Source organism: Cupressus sempervirens, chromosome 3, assembly GCF_028749045.1.
Source record: "Cupressus sempervirens isolate cs-2001-9-10 chromosome 3, ASM2874904v1, whole genome shotgun sequence".
NCBI classification, from domain to species: domain Eukaryota; kingdom Viridiplantae; phylum Streptophyta; class Pinopsida; order Cupressales; family Cupressaceae; genus Cupressus; species Cupressus sempervirens.
The window spans coordinates 109537224-109549863 of record NC_143120.1 but is presented as its reverse complement, the minus strand read 5'-3'; the positions used below and the strand labels follow the sequence as shown (position 1 = coordinate 109549863).

The window sequence follows — 12640 nt, the reverse complement described above, 5'->3', positions numbered from 1 at the left end:
AGTGTCTGAGGAGGGATAAATACTAGAAGAAACTTAGCAAACTCCTTGAGATGTAGAGGCTAGGTCCTTAACCCAATAGAGTATATAGACTCCTTTTGAAGATCTTCCTCCACACGAGCATACTCCAAAAAGAAGTGATAAGGGAAAGGAGCTTTTGCACAACCAACCTCTTCATCTAATTATATGTCATCCATGGGCACCACACTAGCATGGCTGAAGAGGGAGGTTATATTTTGATAGAAGAGGCAACTGGAGCTATCAATAGAGGAAGGAATGAACGAATTGGTTAAAATGGTAAAGATGCCTGAGCCACCTAAGGGTGATTCAAGAACACTGACCTTCATAATGAAGAACTAAGATTAGGACCTTCTTGTACATATTTCTATTCCTCCTCCTCATAATGGCACTAAAGAACTTGTTACAAGATTCAAGAATTGGTAGATTAACGAATTTCCAGATGATTGATTTATTAACAGAGGAACAAATGTGTTCCTTATAAAGAATTACAAGGATGTTGTTTCTAAAAGAAACAATGTAGACTGAAGATGAATTTAGAAACAAATCTAAAGATAGGATAGGAAACATTCCTATCTAGATGAAAGACAAAAGAAATAGGATAAGAAAAATTCCTATCTAGACTAAAAGATAAACTACAAACAAGTAGTTGACCATTATAGAAAGTATTTTACTAAGGATCTTAATACCCTCTCTTAATGGTTAATGTATGGATGTCAAAACATTTTGGAATAAATGAGACCCTCCTTGGATCTACATGTTGAAACCAAGAAACTTTTCCAGAAGAGTGCTATGACTCAAAACAAGTTACAATTACAAAACTTTGTTTTTGTGGAAAAAATGGTAAAACCTAGAATCTCACACAACCTTGCATAATACAAACAACATGAAATGATTTTTCAGGAGAAAATAAAAAAACCCATAAAAATGGAAATAGATTCACAAGGCAAAAAATACAGCTTTTCCTTGATCAAAAAGCTCAACAACTTGTGTTGTTGTTTCATGTAGCTCCTTTAGATATTTCCAAATTTTTGCAGCTGACTTGCTAGAAGGAATCTGCAGTAGGTGATCATCGATAACAAAGAGCTTGAGAAGCATAATATCCTCTCAACTGTAATCATCAAACTTGTCCTATTCTGCTTGGTGAGAGATCAAACAAGTCATTGTGCCTAGAACAAGCTTATCTAGGTGATAGTACTCAAAGATAGTCAGCATGAGCTGCTTCCAAGTGTTATAATTGCAGTTATTCAGTCATTGACTACCTTCCAACATTAGATTAGTCAAATATGCCATTTCAAATAATTTAGGTACAAACTTTAAGACTGAAATTCAATAGGCATGGATTTCAAGGAAAAAATATGAAAAACTTAGAAGAATAAGAGAGTGACCCAGAAGAGAGCTTGAAAAACCTAGAAGGAATCTGTAGTCAATGGAAATCCATTGACCTGAAAATCGAGGCATGGAAAACGAGGTACCTAGAAATTTCTGATGAAGACCCAGATGAGGTCTCGAAAAACCCACCAATTTAAAATTTGTTCAGACCCAAAAAGTAGGGTTTTGGGAAAAACCCTAGCTGTTGGCTTTGAAGGTCAATTGAGCAAAAAAATAGTGGTTTTATAGTTGACCAGTGCTGGAAGGAGGTCACAGTAGGATAGAGGAGGAAAAAAAATGTAGAGAAAATCAAAATATTGATGCCTGGCAGTCACATGAATGGGCAAAAAACATGACCATAAACCGGCAGATGTCGGACCTAAAAATTGTAAAGTTGCAATGCTGATTTTGAAGATTTGGATGAAACTGTTGAATGGTAGATGCATGCCAACCATACAAAGAGAGAACCCATAGGTGCGGAAGAAACTTGGACCCAAAAATCATGCCTAGAAATTGTGGTTTGGCAATCAAAAAATAGACCCAAAGAAAATCATGTTTTTGAGTCAATTTGTAGACCCTTCATTCGAACAAATGATACAAAAAAAAAAAAAAAGATCATAAATAATTCCAAAAAATCTTAACAAATAATTTCAATAGAAATCATAAATTTTTCAAAAAGATTTGAAACATTGGCTTTGATACCATGTTACAAGATTCAAGAATTGGCAGATTGATGAATTTTTGGATGATTGATTTATTAACAAAGGAAAAAATGTGTTCCTTATAAAGAATTACAAGGACATTGTTTCTAAAAGAAGCAACATAGACTGAAGAAAAAATTAGAAACAAATCTAAAGATAGGATAGGAAACATTCCTATATGGACTGAAGACAAAAGAGATGGGATAGGAAACATTCCTATCTAGACTGAAAGACGGACTACAGACAAGTAGTTGACCATTATAGAAAGTATTTAACTGAGGATCTTAATAGAAATGACTCCAAAAGATTATCAAATCAAGGAGGTCATGTTGGGGAAGTCCACGATGGACAAAACCAAAGTGATGATCACCACAAGCATGAAGGAGGTGTTTTGACACATGGATCAGGATGAGACTTAATTGATAACACTGCACAAGAAGAATGAGCTAATCAAAGGCTACCTAAATGAAGTAGTGGGCCCTATTGACTTACAGAATCCAGAGATCACTCTTGGAGTGGCACTAGGAAGAAAAGGAGTAGAAACATAGTTGGACCCATTTTTGGAGGCATGTCAGCAATGACATGACAGTTTTGAAGAGAAAGGAGTACATATAATATAGGGAAATTTGACCCTATTGCACCATATCTAGTCAAGTGTTGACAAGTTGGTTTCTATAGTGAGCCAAGATTTTGGGCTAATAGATGAAGTATATATCTGGGCTAAGGACTAACAGGCATTGAGATCAATAAAAGGTTAGATGTATCAAATGCTTATGGAAGTATATGCAACAAAGAAGCTTTATAAGTTTGATGATTGGATAAAGAAAACATCGGCAAGTAATAAGATAATGGAGGATTTACATGAGGAAATCCAGTAGATAAAGGACAAAGCTCAAGAGCAATTTTTGGAAGTAGAGAGCTACTATAATACCACTAGCCTTAAAATTTTTGAAGATGAGTCAAAGACCATGATTTTTGCAATGCAATTAGTGGTCCAAAAATTTAGAGGTATATTTGAAGAAGCTTCATCAGAGGATAATATTAGAAAAGCATTCAAAACTGAAGAATCACTTTTGGAACTAGACACCAAGCTTGAAGAATTTATAGATACAAGGATAGAAGTTAGTAATTACCAACAAGTAGTAAGGAATGAGTATGTGGCTTTGGACTTATCAGAAGCTAATCAAGTAGTTGAGACGATAGAGAAATTCAAGAATAAACATCTACAGATCATTTTGGTCTAAAGGGAAAGAAAACCCAAATGTTAGAAATTCAATTTTGACACTTAAAAAATTTTAGATTTTTTGTAAACTATCAGAAGGTGCGTAGGTACACTTTTCATAGAGGTGCGCCAATAGTTTTGAAGAAGAAGTAGTGCACTAATAGTTAACTGTCAGTAGCTATTTTAGAGCATTCTATGCACCAGAGACACATTTTGACGGCAGTTCAACTCCCAAAAATGCCTAGAGAAGATCGAGATTCTATTTTAAAAGCTTCCAAAGACTTTTAGATCATCTCACAGCTTACTTCTTCTATTCTTATTCTTTCATTCTTTTATGTCTAAAGGATCATGCACCCATTAATTGATATAAATAATGGTGGAGACCTACTTAGCACCATTTAAAGAGTCATTTTTTATTTTTAAGTTTTTTTTAAGCATAAGTTTGCAAAGGGAGGAGAAGATTTCTTATAAATACATGGGTGTAATATGTACTCCATGTCATTATTTTGATTTAATAATATATCCTATTAGTGCTCTCATTTTGAGTGTAGTTATTCTTTCCAGAGTGTGTTGCTTTTGTGAATGTATGTTCATGAATAATAATTGATCCAATGGTTTTATTGTGTCGTTATGATTGTGTGATCTTTTAGTTCTAATGTTTGCCTCATGTTAACAAATTATGTTGTTTTGATGAATAAGAGAAAGGATCATCTATTGTTCTTGTATAGTGTCTTGTCTTGTTTGAGCATACTTTCCATGGCCTTGCGATTTGATGAGACATGAAACATATTTTAGTTTATATTGAGTTCCCATCAATGATTGCATCAGTGGAGTTAAGGAAGCGTTGCTCCTAATTTCATTAGTTTCTTACTTGATCCCTTTTAATAATTTAATTCATAGAGGTGTTATTACCTTGGTTTATGTCTATCGAGAATTTTCTTTTCAAGTTATTTTCTTTAATATCCCATTACTCTATCTTGTTATTTTCTTTTCTAACACTTAGTTAAAATAGGAATTCATATAGTTGTATCAATAAATTGAATTCATCATAAAAAATAGAAAATACAAGAATATATCTCTTTTATGGTTACATTTCAAATAGCAATAGATTTTCCAAGATTGGTCTGAACTAGCAAAGGCCTCCTCATGAACATACACATTTATCTTCAATTGAGCAAACCTAGTAGGTTGAAAGACTGCCCCACTCAGAACCTTGGAGTTGATCCTTGATCAACTTTTCAAGAGAGGGATTCGAAAGGATCCCTATTGCTTAACATCATGCAAAATGACAACACAACAAGGAGAAATAAAAATGAAGATATCTACAAATTCCCCCAAGGATAATGTTATTTCTAAAGTAGATTTCACCTCAAGAAAAGCTCATGGATGAATAAATTTTATTCAATACAATGTTTCTTGAAAATGCTAGCTCATCCTTCCATACATAATGAAAAAGTATGAAGTTGGACCAATCATCTGACTATGAATGAGCTCCTAAATGTATTGCATATGAATCCCTATTTGCCCAATCTATTAATGATAAATCAAATTATTACATATTTGAATGGTGCTCAAATTTTCATACTAGATGATTGTGGATCACCTCAATGGAATAAAAGACAAGTGAAAACTCCCTAAAGCCAATGAGCCTCACTATCTTTGTTAACAATTCCATATATACTCCTATATATAATAAACAAATGCACTTATTCTTTTTTTTTCTAGATCATTTAACATGATCATAACCAAGTGATACACTATATAACCTAAAGTGAACTCACAATTTTGAATATCATCAACCCAATCAAAAAATTTATACCCAACCAAGTCATCCTTTATGCCTATTGTGTACTAAATCCAAAAACTAGGATTACCAAACAAAGCTAGTGATGGGTCCTTTGGGCTACTTTCCATGCTACTCATTAGTCTTTTGTATAAATATTGAAACTATGACTATTGTATATGAAGTGTCAGGCCCAATATAGATTGAACATTTATGCGAGTGCAATGAGTTTTTATATTTGAGGAAACATTAACCAATGGTGTAGTATAGTCAACATCAATATTTCAAATCTATATTGAAAGAGAGTTAGAGATGTTGTACATTAAAACATGTGAGATTAAGAAATTAGATCAAGAGTGGACCTTAAGTTGAATTATGAAATCTCAGTACCAAGGTTAAAATTTTTAATATAAACCTGACTTAACTGTTAATAAAAAATAAAGAGCTACCAGGGATTAAAAAGTCATCAATATAAAGTACCAAGTTTATCATGTGAAATATCTCTTGTAAACTTGACTTAACTATTAATAAAAAATAAAGAGCTACCAAGGATTAAAAATTCATCAATATAAAGTACATGTGTCAATATTGAATAATATTATCATAAGAGATACACATTAGCATCTAAAAGGCATTGAGTGAACTTGAAGCTTGGAGGAAGGGATCTATCTTGGCATACCAATCCTAACAAGCCTATTGAGGCCATGGAGGAATATCCTATCTAAACACTATATATGAGTACATAGATCTCCTCCTTAATGTAATAACTCTACACAACCATCTAGCCCACATCTCAAGCATGACAGGTGGCTATAAAAAAATTTGAGTTGGATAAAATTTATCTTGGTCATGGCTGCAAGATTATATGTGTAATCAATGCCTTGAAAACCAAATATGCCTTATATTTATTGACTATCTCATATGTGATGAATTTGGTTTGATATGTTCACCTACATTGAACCACCTTCCAAGTACCTTAGGAAGCAACATCAAGTCCCAAATATAATTCTCATTAAAGAATGATATTCCACATTAGTTTTAGTATAGCAATAAGGAACGCTTGATGCCTTTGTAAATATTTGTGGATTGGAGATTGAGGTAATACATATGACCCTATCTAACATTTCATCTATTGTATTCATAAAATGCTTATTTGACCAAAAGATGGCAAGACGTGAGTGAGTCAACTACTAAAACATCATCCTACAATGTGGATAGGAATAGATGAAGATGACTCCCCATCACCATCCTAATTACTAGTACTAGAAGAAGAAGAAAGAATTGCCTCAAGAATCTATTGTCAGTAGTGGGCCAACATCTCTCACAGAATTCACAATACTGCTCAATCTCCTCTTGTGGTTCTACAAGACTATTGGTTGTATTGGACATTGATGGGTCAATCTTTTGGTGCAACAATAACCCTATCCTTTCTAACAATTAGTATTAAAGCTTGGTCACAGGTTTGAATCTCATAGGCCATGATGAGTGATGCTAGGATGGGGATTTTTGGCAGTGATCAATGTCCCTCACAGGATTTGCGACATGGCTTAACTACCTCTTGTGGTTCTAAAAGACTATTGATTGTATCGGGCATTGACAAGTCAATCTTTTGGTGCAACGATAACCTTGGCCTTTCTAACATCTACCATGGATGGTCAGAATCATCAAAGGAATAATGAAAAACAAGTGAGTTCACAATCATAATGTTTGAGCATTTGGATAATGGTTACACATTCATAACTAATACCAAAATTTGGCTTGTGAATAATATCTTATGTAGGTTTGTGATAATTTTGAGTTCATCCTTTGCACTCTCCAACAGATTTAATATTGCATTAATTAATTATTGGTTCTTATGTTCAAAATGGATGAATGTAAAGGCTTTCCAAATTCAAATATGAAATACTGTTAGAAAAAAAATTCAAAATAGTACAAATTAATTTTTATCAAAAAAAAAAGATGGAAAAAAGGTCAAAAGAGAAGCTCCTTGAAGTGGAGACACAAAAAAAAAAAAAAAAGGAAATTATGAGTTAGATGTTTCTTTAAAGCTACATTAAAAAGAACGTTCAAAAAAAAATTAAGGTGGGAGGCATTGAATGAGAGTTGTATGCCTTTGAATACATGGGGTTTAGAGAGTCAAATCTGCAAAAAAGATGGATGATGAACTGACATAAAGAGCATGAGTGAAAGAGCGTATAAATAAATAATTTTTGGAATAAAAAATGAAGGTCAAAGAGGACATGGATATAATGCTGATATAATTTTTGTTTTTGAAAAATACTATTTTATTGAAAATTTTGAATAAAATACAATAAATATCAATCATGTTTAAAAACACTTTTTTTGTAAAATTTCTACATTTGTAATTGTTGCTCGTCTGAACTTAACGCTAGAGTTGTTGCATTAATAATGTTCGTATAAGGATAAAAACTAAAAATACTCCATATGTTTTCCATTTATTTTTGCTCTATACAAGTTGAATATTCTATACCAACTAGTCTATGAAGGAATTTATAATATTTCCCGCTGTCAATACAAAACAAGTGATTATTCTGCAATGCAGCCTGTGAGACAAAAAAAAATATTTTGTTTAGCTAGAAGACTTGAGAAACATGCAAAACAAAATAAGAAGTAAAACAATAGAAGATTCTAATTGATCACCTCGTGCATTTTATTAAGTTATAATTTTAATCTTTTAAAAATTTGATGTATATAAAAATATGGATAAGATTCTATGTTATTCAATTATATTCTTTTTCAATTGGATGTAATATAATTTGGTTGTATATTATTTAATTTTTATATTATCTTATTGATAAGCACTTCACTTGCTTACTTGGTTGTTGAATATTAGCTCAAAGAATAGGAAATAATGATTCCTCAAGAAATCTTGTTAGGTGATGGGAAACCATAAAAAATATATTATTGTATAGGGGATGACTCTTTTGGCATAGGTGTCTTGATGACTAATCTATAATCTACCACTAGACTTAGTTATCAAAAGTGTTGGCATTGATGTCAACACATAAAAAGGAACCAAGACTAGTAGAGACAAACGATTGAAAAAGAACATTGATGTGGGACTCTAGTTCACAAGGGTGATCAGAGAAGAGAAGAAGTGTGGGCCTAGCAAAGGCAATAGTAGAGGTGGTTCAATTAAATGAAGTATGCTAAGTGAAGTTTGCATGAGCAAAAGACTCCCAAGGGAAAGCAAAAGTAGTTAGAGCAGTGAGTTGGTTTAGCCATGTTAGCAAGGTGAGCATGGAGCAAGATACCTATGACTACCTAGTCATGTAAAAGGTAGGAGTGCACTCAATGTCGCATTTAATGGTGACAAAGGAATAGATTGAGGAACAGTTGAAAGAATTCAAATTTGAATTCTTTCCAACAAGAGCAAGTCATCAAGGACACATGACACTTGTGACTCTTATACAAACACACTACATCTGACAAGAGCGACACGCTACTGCAACAAGAAGCCGAGCTAGTTGTCAAGGTGAGAATTCAAATTTTGAATTCATAGATTAGGGCTTCCAAGAAAAGTTAAAAGAAAGTATAAAAAGAGGCAAATTTGAAAGAGTAAAAGTTGATTGCAAAGAGACTAGCTAAGGAGCTAGAAGAGCGGAACTACGTGGAATCTCATGATGAGAAGAAGGAAAAAACAGAAGTCACCTTTGGAGAGTTATTGTGCTAAGGAGAAGCTAGCAAGCCCAAACAACACAAGGTTATCATGTGCAAGAGCAAGGAGAGCCAAGCACACAAGTGATCGATGTCTGAAGTTGTAGAGTCAAGAGAAGGAAAATCATAGTTCCAAATGGGTCAAGAGAGCTGAAGAAGGATCTATTTCAAGCTAAGTGTAGTAGCTATCTATTAGATCATTCCCTGTTGTTAACTAACCTTTTCAATAGTAAATCTTGTCGAGGGTAGGCCCTAATAAACCTTTGTACAAATCCCCTAATAGGGTGACACATTAATTTGTGTTCTAAAGTTCTTTAACTAGGTTTCTCCTAACAAGAGAAGACTTTAATAGGTCTTATCAATATCCCTTAACCGAGTGGCACCTAACAATGTCTTTGTAATTTTCTAACTAGGATAAGATCTTGACTAGACACAATTTAGGAGAGTGCAAGCTTTATGAGGAACGAGTCACACACTGTAGTTTTCACCCTAGTTGGGTTTCCACGAGATAAATAGTGTGTTATTTGTTGTTATTTTCATGTTCTTTATTTCTGCTCAATCTCGACCAGTTAAGCTATAGCCAACACAAACCTATAGATAAGTGTGAAGTGTGATTTAGAGTAAAAAGTTGAAACTAGTGAGTATATTGATCCCCCCTAGTATATTGACATGTGGTAGGACCAACAGACTCCATGACTAGATCCTTGGGGAAGATTGTAGTGATTGAATTCTTCACAACATAAAAAGGAATTCATAAATTCAAGTTGGGTTTAAAAACAACCCCAACCAACATTGAATAATCCATCTCTTCAAATAGATATGATGAAAATCAAGATAGGCTTCTTTTGAGTAAAGGGTTCACCAGCTTGACGTATACAAGTTTTCCACATAAGAAACATATTGACAATATTTAATATTATATAACACTATCAACTTAATTTGCACCCTTGAAAAGTGCAAATGCTAGTCTATGGCATAAACAAGCAAAGCATTAGTACTATATTGCACATAGACAACATAATTATCACACTTCAATTCTAATTTAATTTTATGCTTAGGCACTTGTGTTATTTATTTATTTATATTATTATGTAGTATTCTTTGTACAAATGTATATAAAATTATATGTTAGTTTATAAATTAATCATTTTCTATTTTATAAATATTCATCTAAATTTTTTCAATAGTGAAAAACTAATGTTAATGTTAGGGTACTTCTCACAACATTTCAAACATTTATATCAATACAAGGAACCTTTTATTCTTGCCATTTTGAAGTTATTACAAAATGTTTCAGAATTTATTTTGTCAAGTTATGATTCCTCTTCTTTCTCAGTCTTCTTATCCTTTAGAGTGTTTTGTTTCTTTCTCTTGTTGTTTGAATCTCATTGTTTCGGTTCCTAGGAATAACTACTTGTAGTCTTCAAAAATTCGATGTGTTCATCTCTACTAACTTATCACAATCCCTAGTCAAATCAATAATGAAATCATCTAGAGAAAGCATGTTGGGAGCAACCCTTTTGGTAGAGTTGAAGGTAGATGTAAATAGAAAAACAAATAATGATGACCTAGTTTGGAGAATATAGAAAGAACGTGTTGATCAACTTTTATCTCTACTCAACATTCTTTTAACTATGATCTTAATGAGTTGAACTTGGCAAAAAAGTCTTCTAGGTGTGGAAGGAACTTGTCAATTCACATCTATAAGCTCACTTTCTAACTCATGACCTTTTATTCCATCTACCTTCTCAAAGAGTTTTTCAAATGCTAGCGAAACCTTATAAAGTATTTTCAAGGACTTTACATAATAGAGCATGTGAAACACAAAAAATGTAGGGATCCATCCGACTTCTAAAACCATTTTCTTTAGCTTCTTCAGCATCAAGTTCTTCCAGAGTGCCCATTGCTATCATGTTGATCTTTTGTTTGATAAAAAAAGTTGAACTTTTTGTTTCTAATTTCATGATAGAAATGGTGTTAATGGCATGACATCTTGGTTTGAATCTATTCTTAGAAATTCTAATGTTGCAAGAATGAAAATGCATAATAAAGAACCAAAAGAAAGAAGTCCACACACGGCACTATTCTTTGATTTAATATAGAATATTCTCATATTTTAGTACCTTATATATTAGTGTTTTGACAAATCCATTTGAAACAAAATGTATTTAAAGTTATTTCAATATGATGAAGTTTCTGATAGATAATAGATAAAAATTCAAGTAAAATTTTGAAATGCCAATTGAAAAATGATAGTGTTTCTTCTATGCTGCATAATTTAGGTCCACTTCATGATTTAATTACTCTAAAAATGCCTTCAAAATCGTTAATTTGGGAAAATTAATAAAAATAATCGACAGGATTGTGATGATCAGAATTTTTTTGTACCAATTTGTCTTCTCGTTTTCCTTAGATGGTAAATGTAATCTTCAAAATGTTTGATCTGATGGGTGCTAGATTACTCAGAAAGGGTCCACCATTGTTTTAACTTATAGTTTAAAAACTATAGCTTCTAACACGTTTAACAAATTAAATTGACAATTATTTCCATTACAAGAAGATTAGAACTTGGGGAAAAAGAAAAACTTGAAGAAAACACCCAACTACTGATCAATCCAATTGAAAGTTCCATGATAAGAACAAAAATACAAAATAGAATCCAAATTTCACAGTCTAGCCTTTCAAGTTAAAAGCAATTACCTGGGATTTCAGCAATAAGTGGCTGTCTATAGTGACCATTGCACACAACTACAGCATCAAACACTTCTTCTTCCACAATCTCTGAATTCCTTGCTCTAACAACCCACTGAACTCTATCATCCATTGGATCCCCATCCATATCACCATTCACAACCCATTCCTCATCTTCCCCAACCATCCCAACATACTCAACCTTTGTATTGAATCTAATATGTTCAACCAAATTGAAGTCCCTTGCAAAATCCTTGAGGTAGAGGAGAATTTCATGGTGACCAGGGAACCTTCTTGGGTCTCTGCCCTCCTTCACAAGCAATGGGTAATCCATGAAACTCATGAGCTCTCTGGTCAGATTTGTTCTCAGAGATTGATAGATGGTCCCCTGGTTGGGCCCTGTTAGCTCCAATCCAAGTGGATCATCCCCAACACTTGGATTATACAACCAAATCCCACCCACATCTTCATTTTGCTCATACACCACCACCTCAAATCCTTCTCTCTTCAGCTCCCTGGCAGCCACTAGCCCTGCTGCTCCTGCTCCTATCACACCAACCTTCCTAACTCCACTGGAAACCTCCTCCTCAGACATTTTCTCAATTACCCAATTCTAATTAATTTGATATCAAATGGATCTTAATGATCAAAAACATTCGCATCAATTTGTCTTTTGAAATGACCATTCGATTCCTTTCGAAAAAGAGGGGTAAAAATTTATTATTCAATGGTCGTAATTCAATTGATTGAATATAAGATAGTGATATTAAATGTAGATAACCTTCCATCAAGAAATATATAACATCAATATATGTTACTATGTTTCCATTGAAAAAAAAAACTATATGATCTAGTAGATGCTACAACTTATTTTGATCTAATAGACGCTACAACTTCTTGAAATGCCCACCATATAGCGTGTAACACGTTGACAACTAATTCGATTCTTGATTATAGCCAACCTTTGAACCAGTTTTCTTAAAACTATAATTGATTTTTTGACTTTTGAAAAAAAAAGTGATTTATTAATAGGGATAATTTCCGCTTATATACATATTTTTTCAAAGATTGGAAAGTCACATTTAGTTAGTTAATGTATTTGTTGGCGAGAGGTGACTCTGCATGCTGCAACATCTCTGTTGAGAGCGAAAGTAAAGATAGGGAGAGCACAAAAAAGTT

The 12640-nt window shown here is 33.1% G+C and overlaps 1 protein-coding gene across 9 annotated transcripts in view; it reads right to left on the bottom strand.

Moving 5' to 3' along the window:
* LOC149565022 (flavin-containing monooxygenase FMO GS-OX-like 8) overlaps window positions 1-12306 on the bottom strand; it is a 124965-nt gene extending 112659 nt beyond the window's left edge. For 5 of the 9 annotated variants that reach the window (XM_089818555.1, XM_089818558.1, XM_089818556.1 and 2 more), the window contains exon 1: window positions 11471-12306. In XM_089818555.1, the coding sequence (XP_089674681.1) occupies window positions 11471-12056 (586 nt within the window). In that variant the 5' untranslated portion in view covers window positions 12057-12306. The remainder of the gene's footprint in view (window positions 1-11470) is intronic. The other 4 variants (XR_016361989.1, XR_016361990.1, XM_089818560.1 and 1 more) reach the window with 2 other exon arrangements.
* Window positions 12307-12640: the final 334 nt, after the last annotated feature.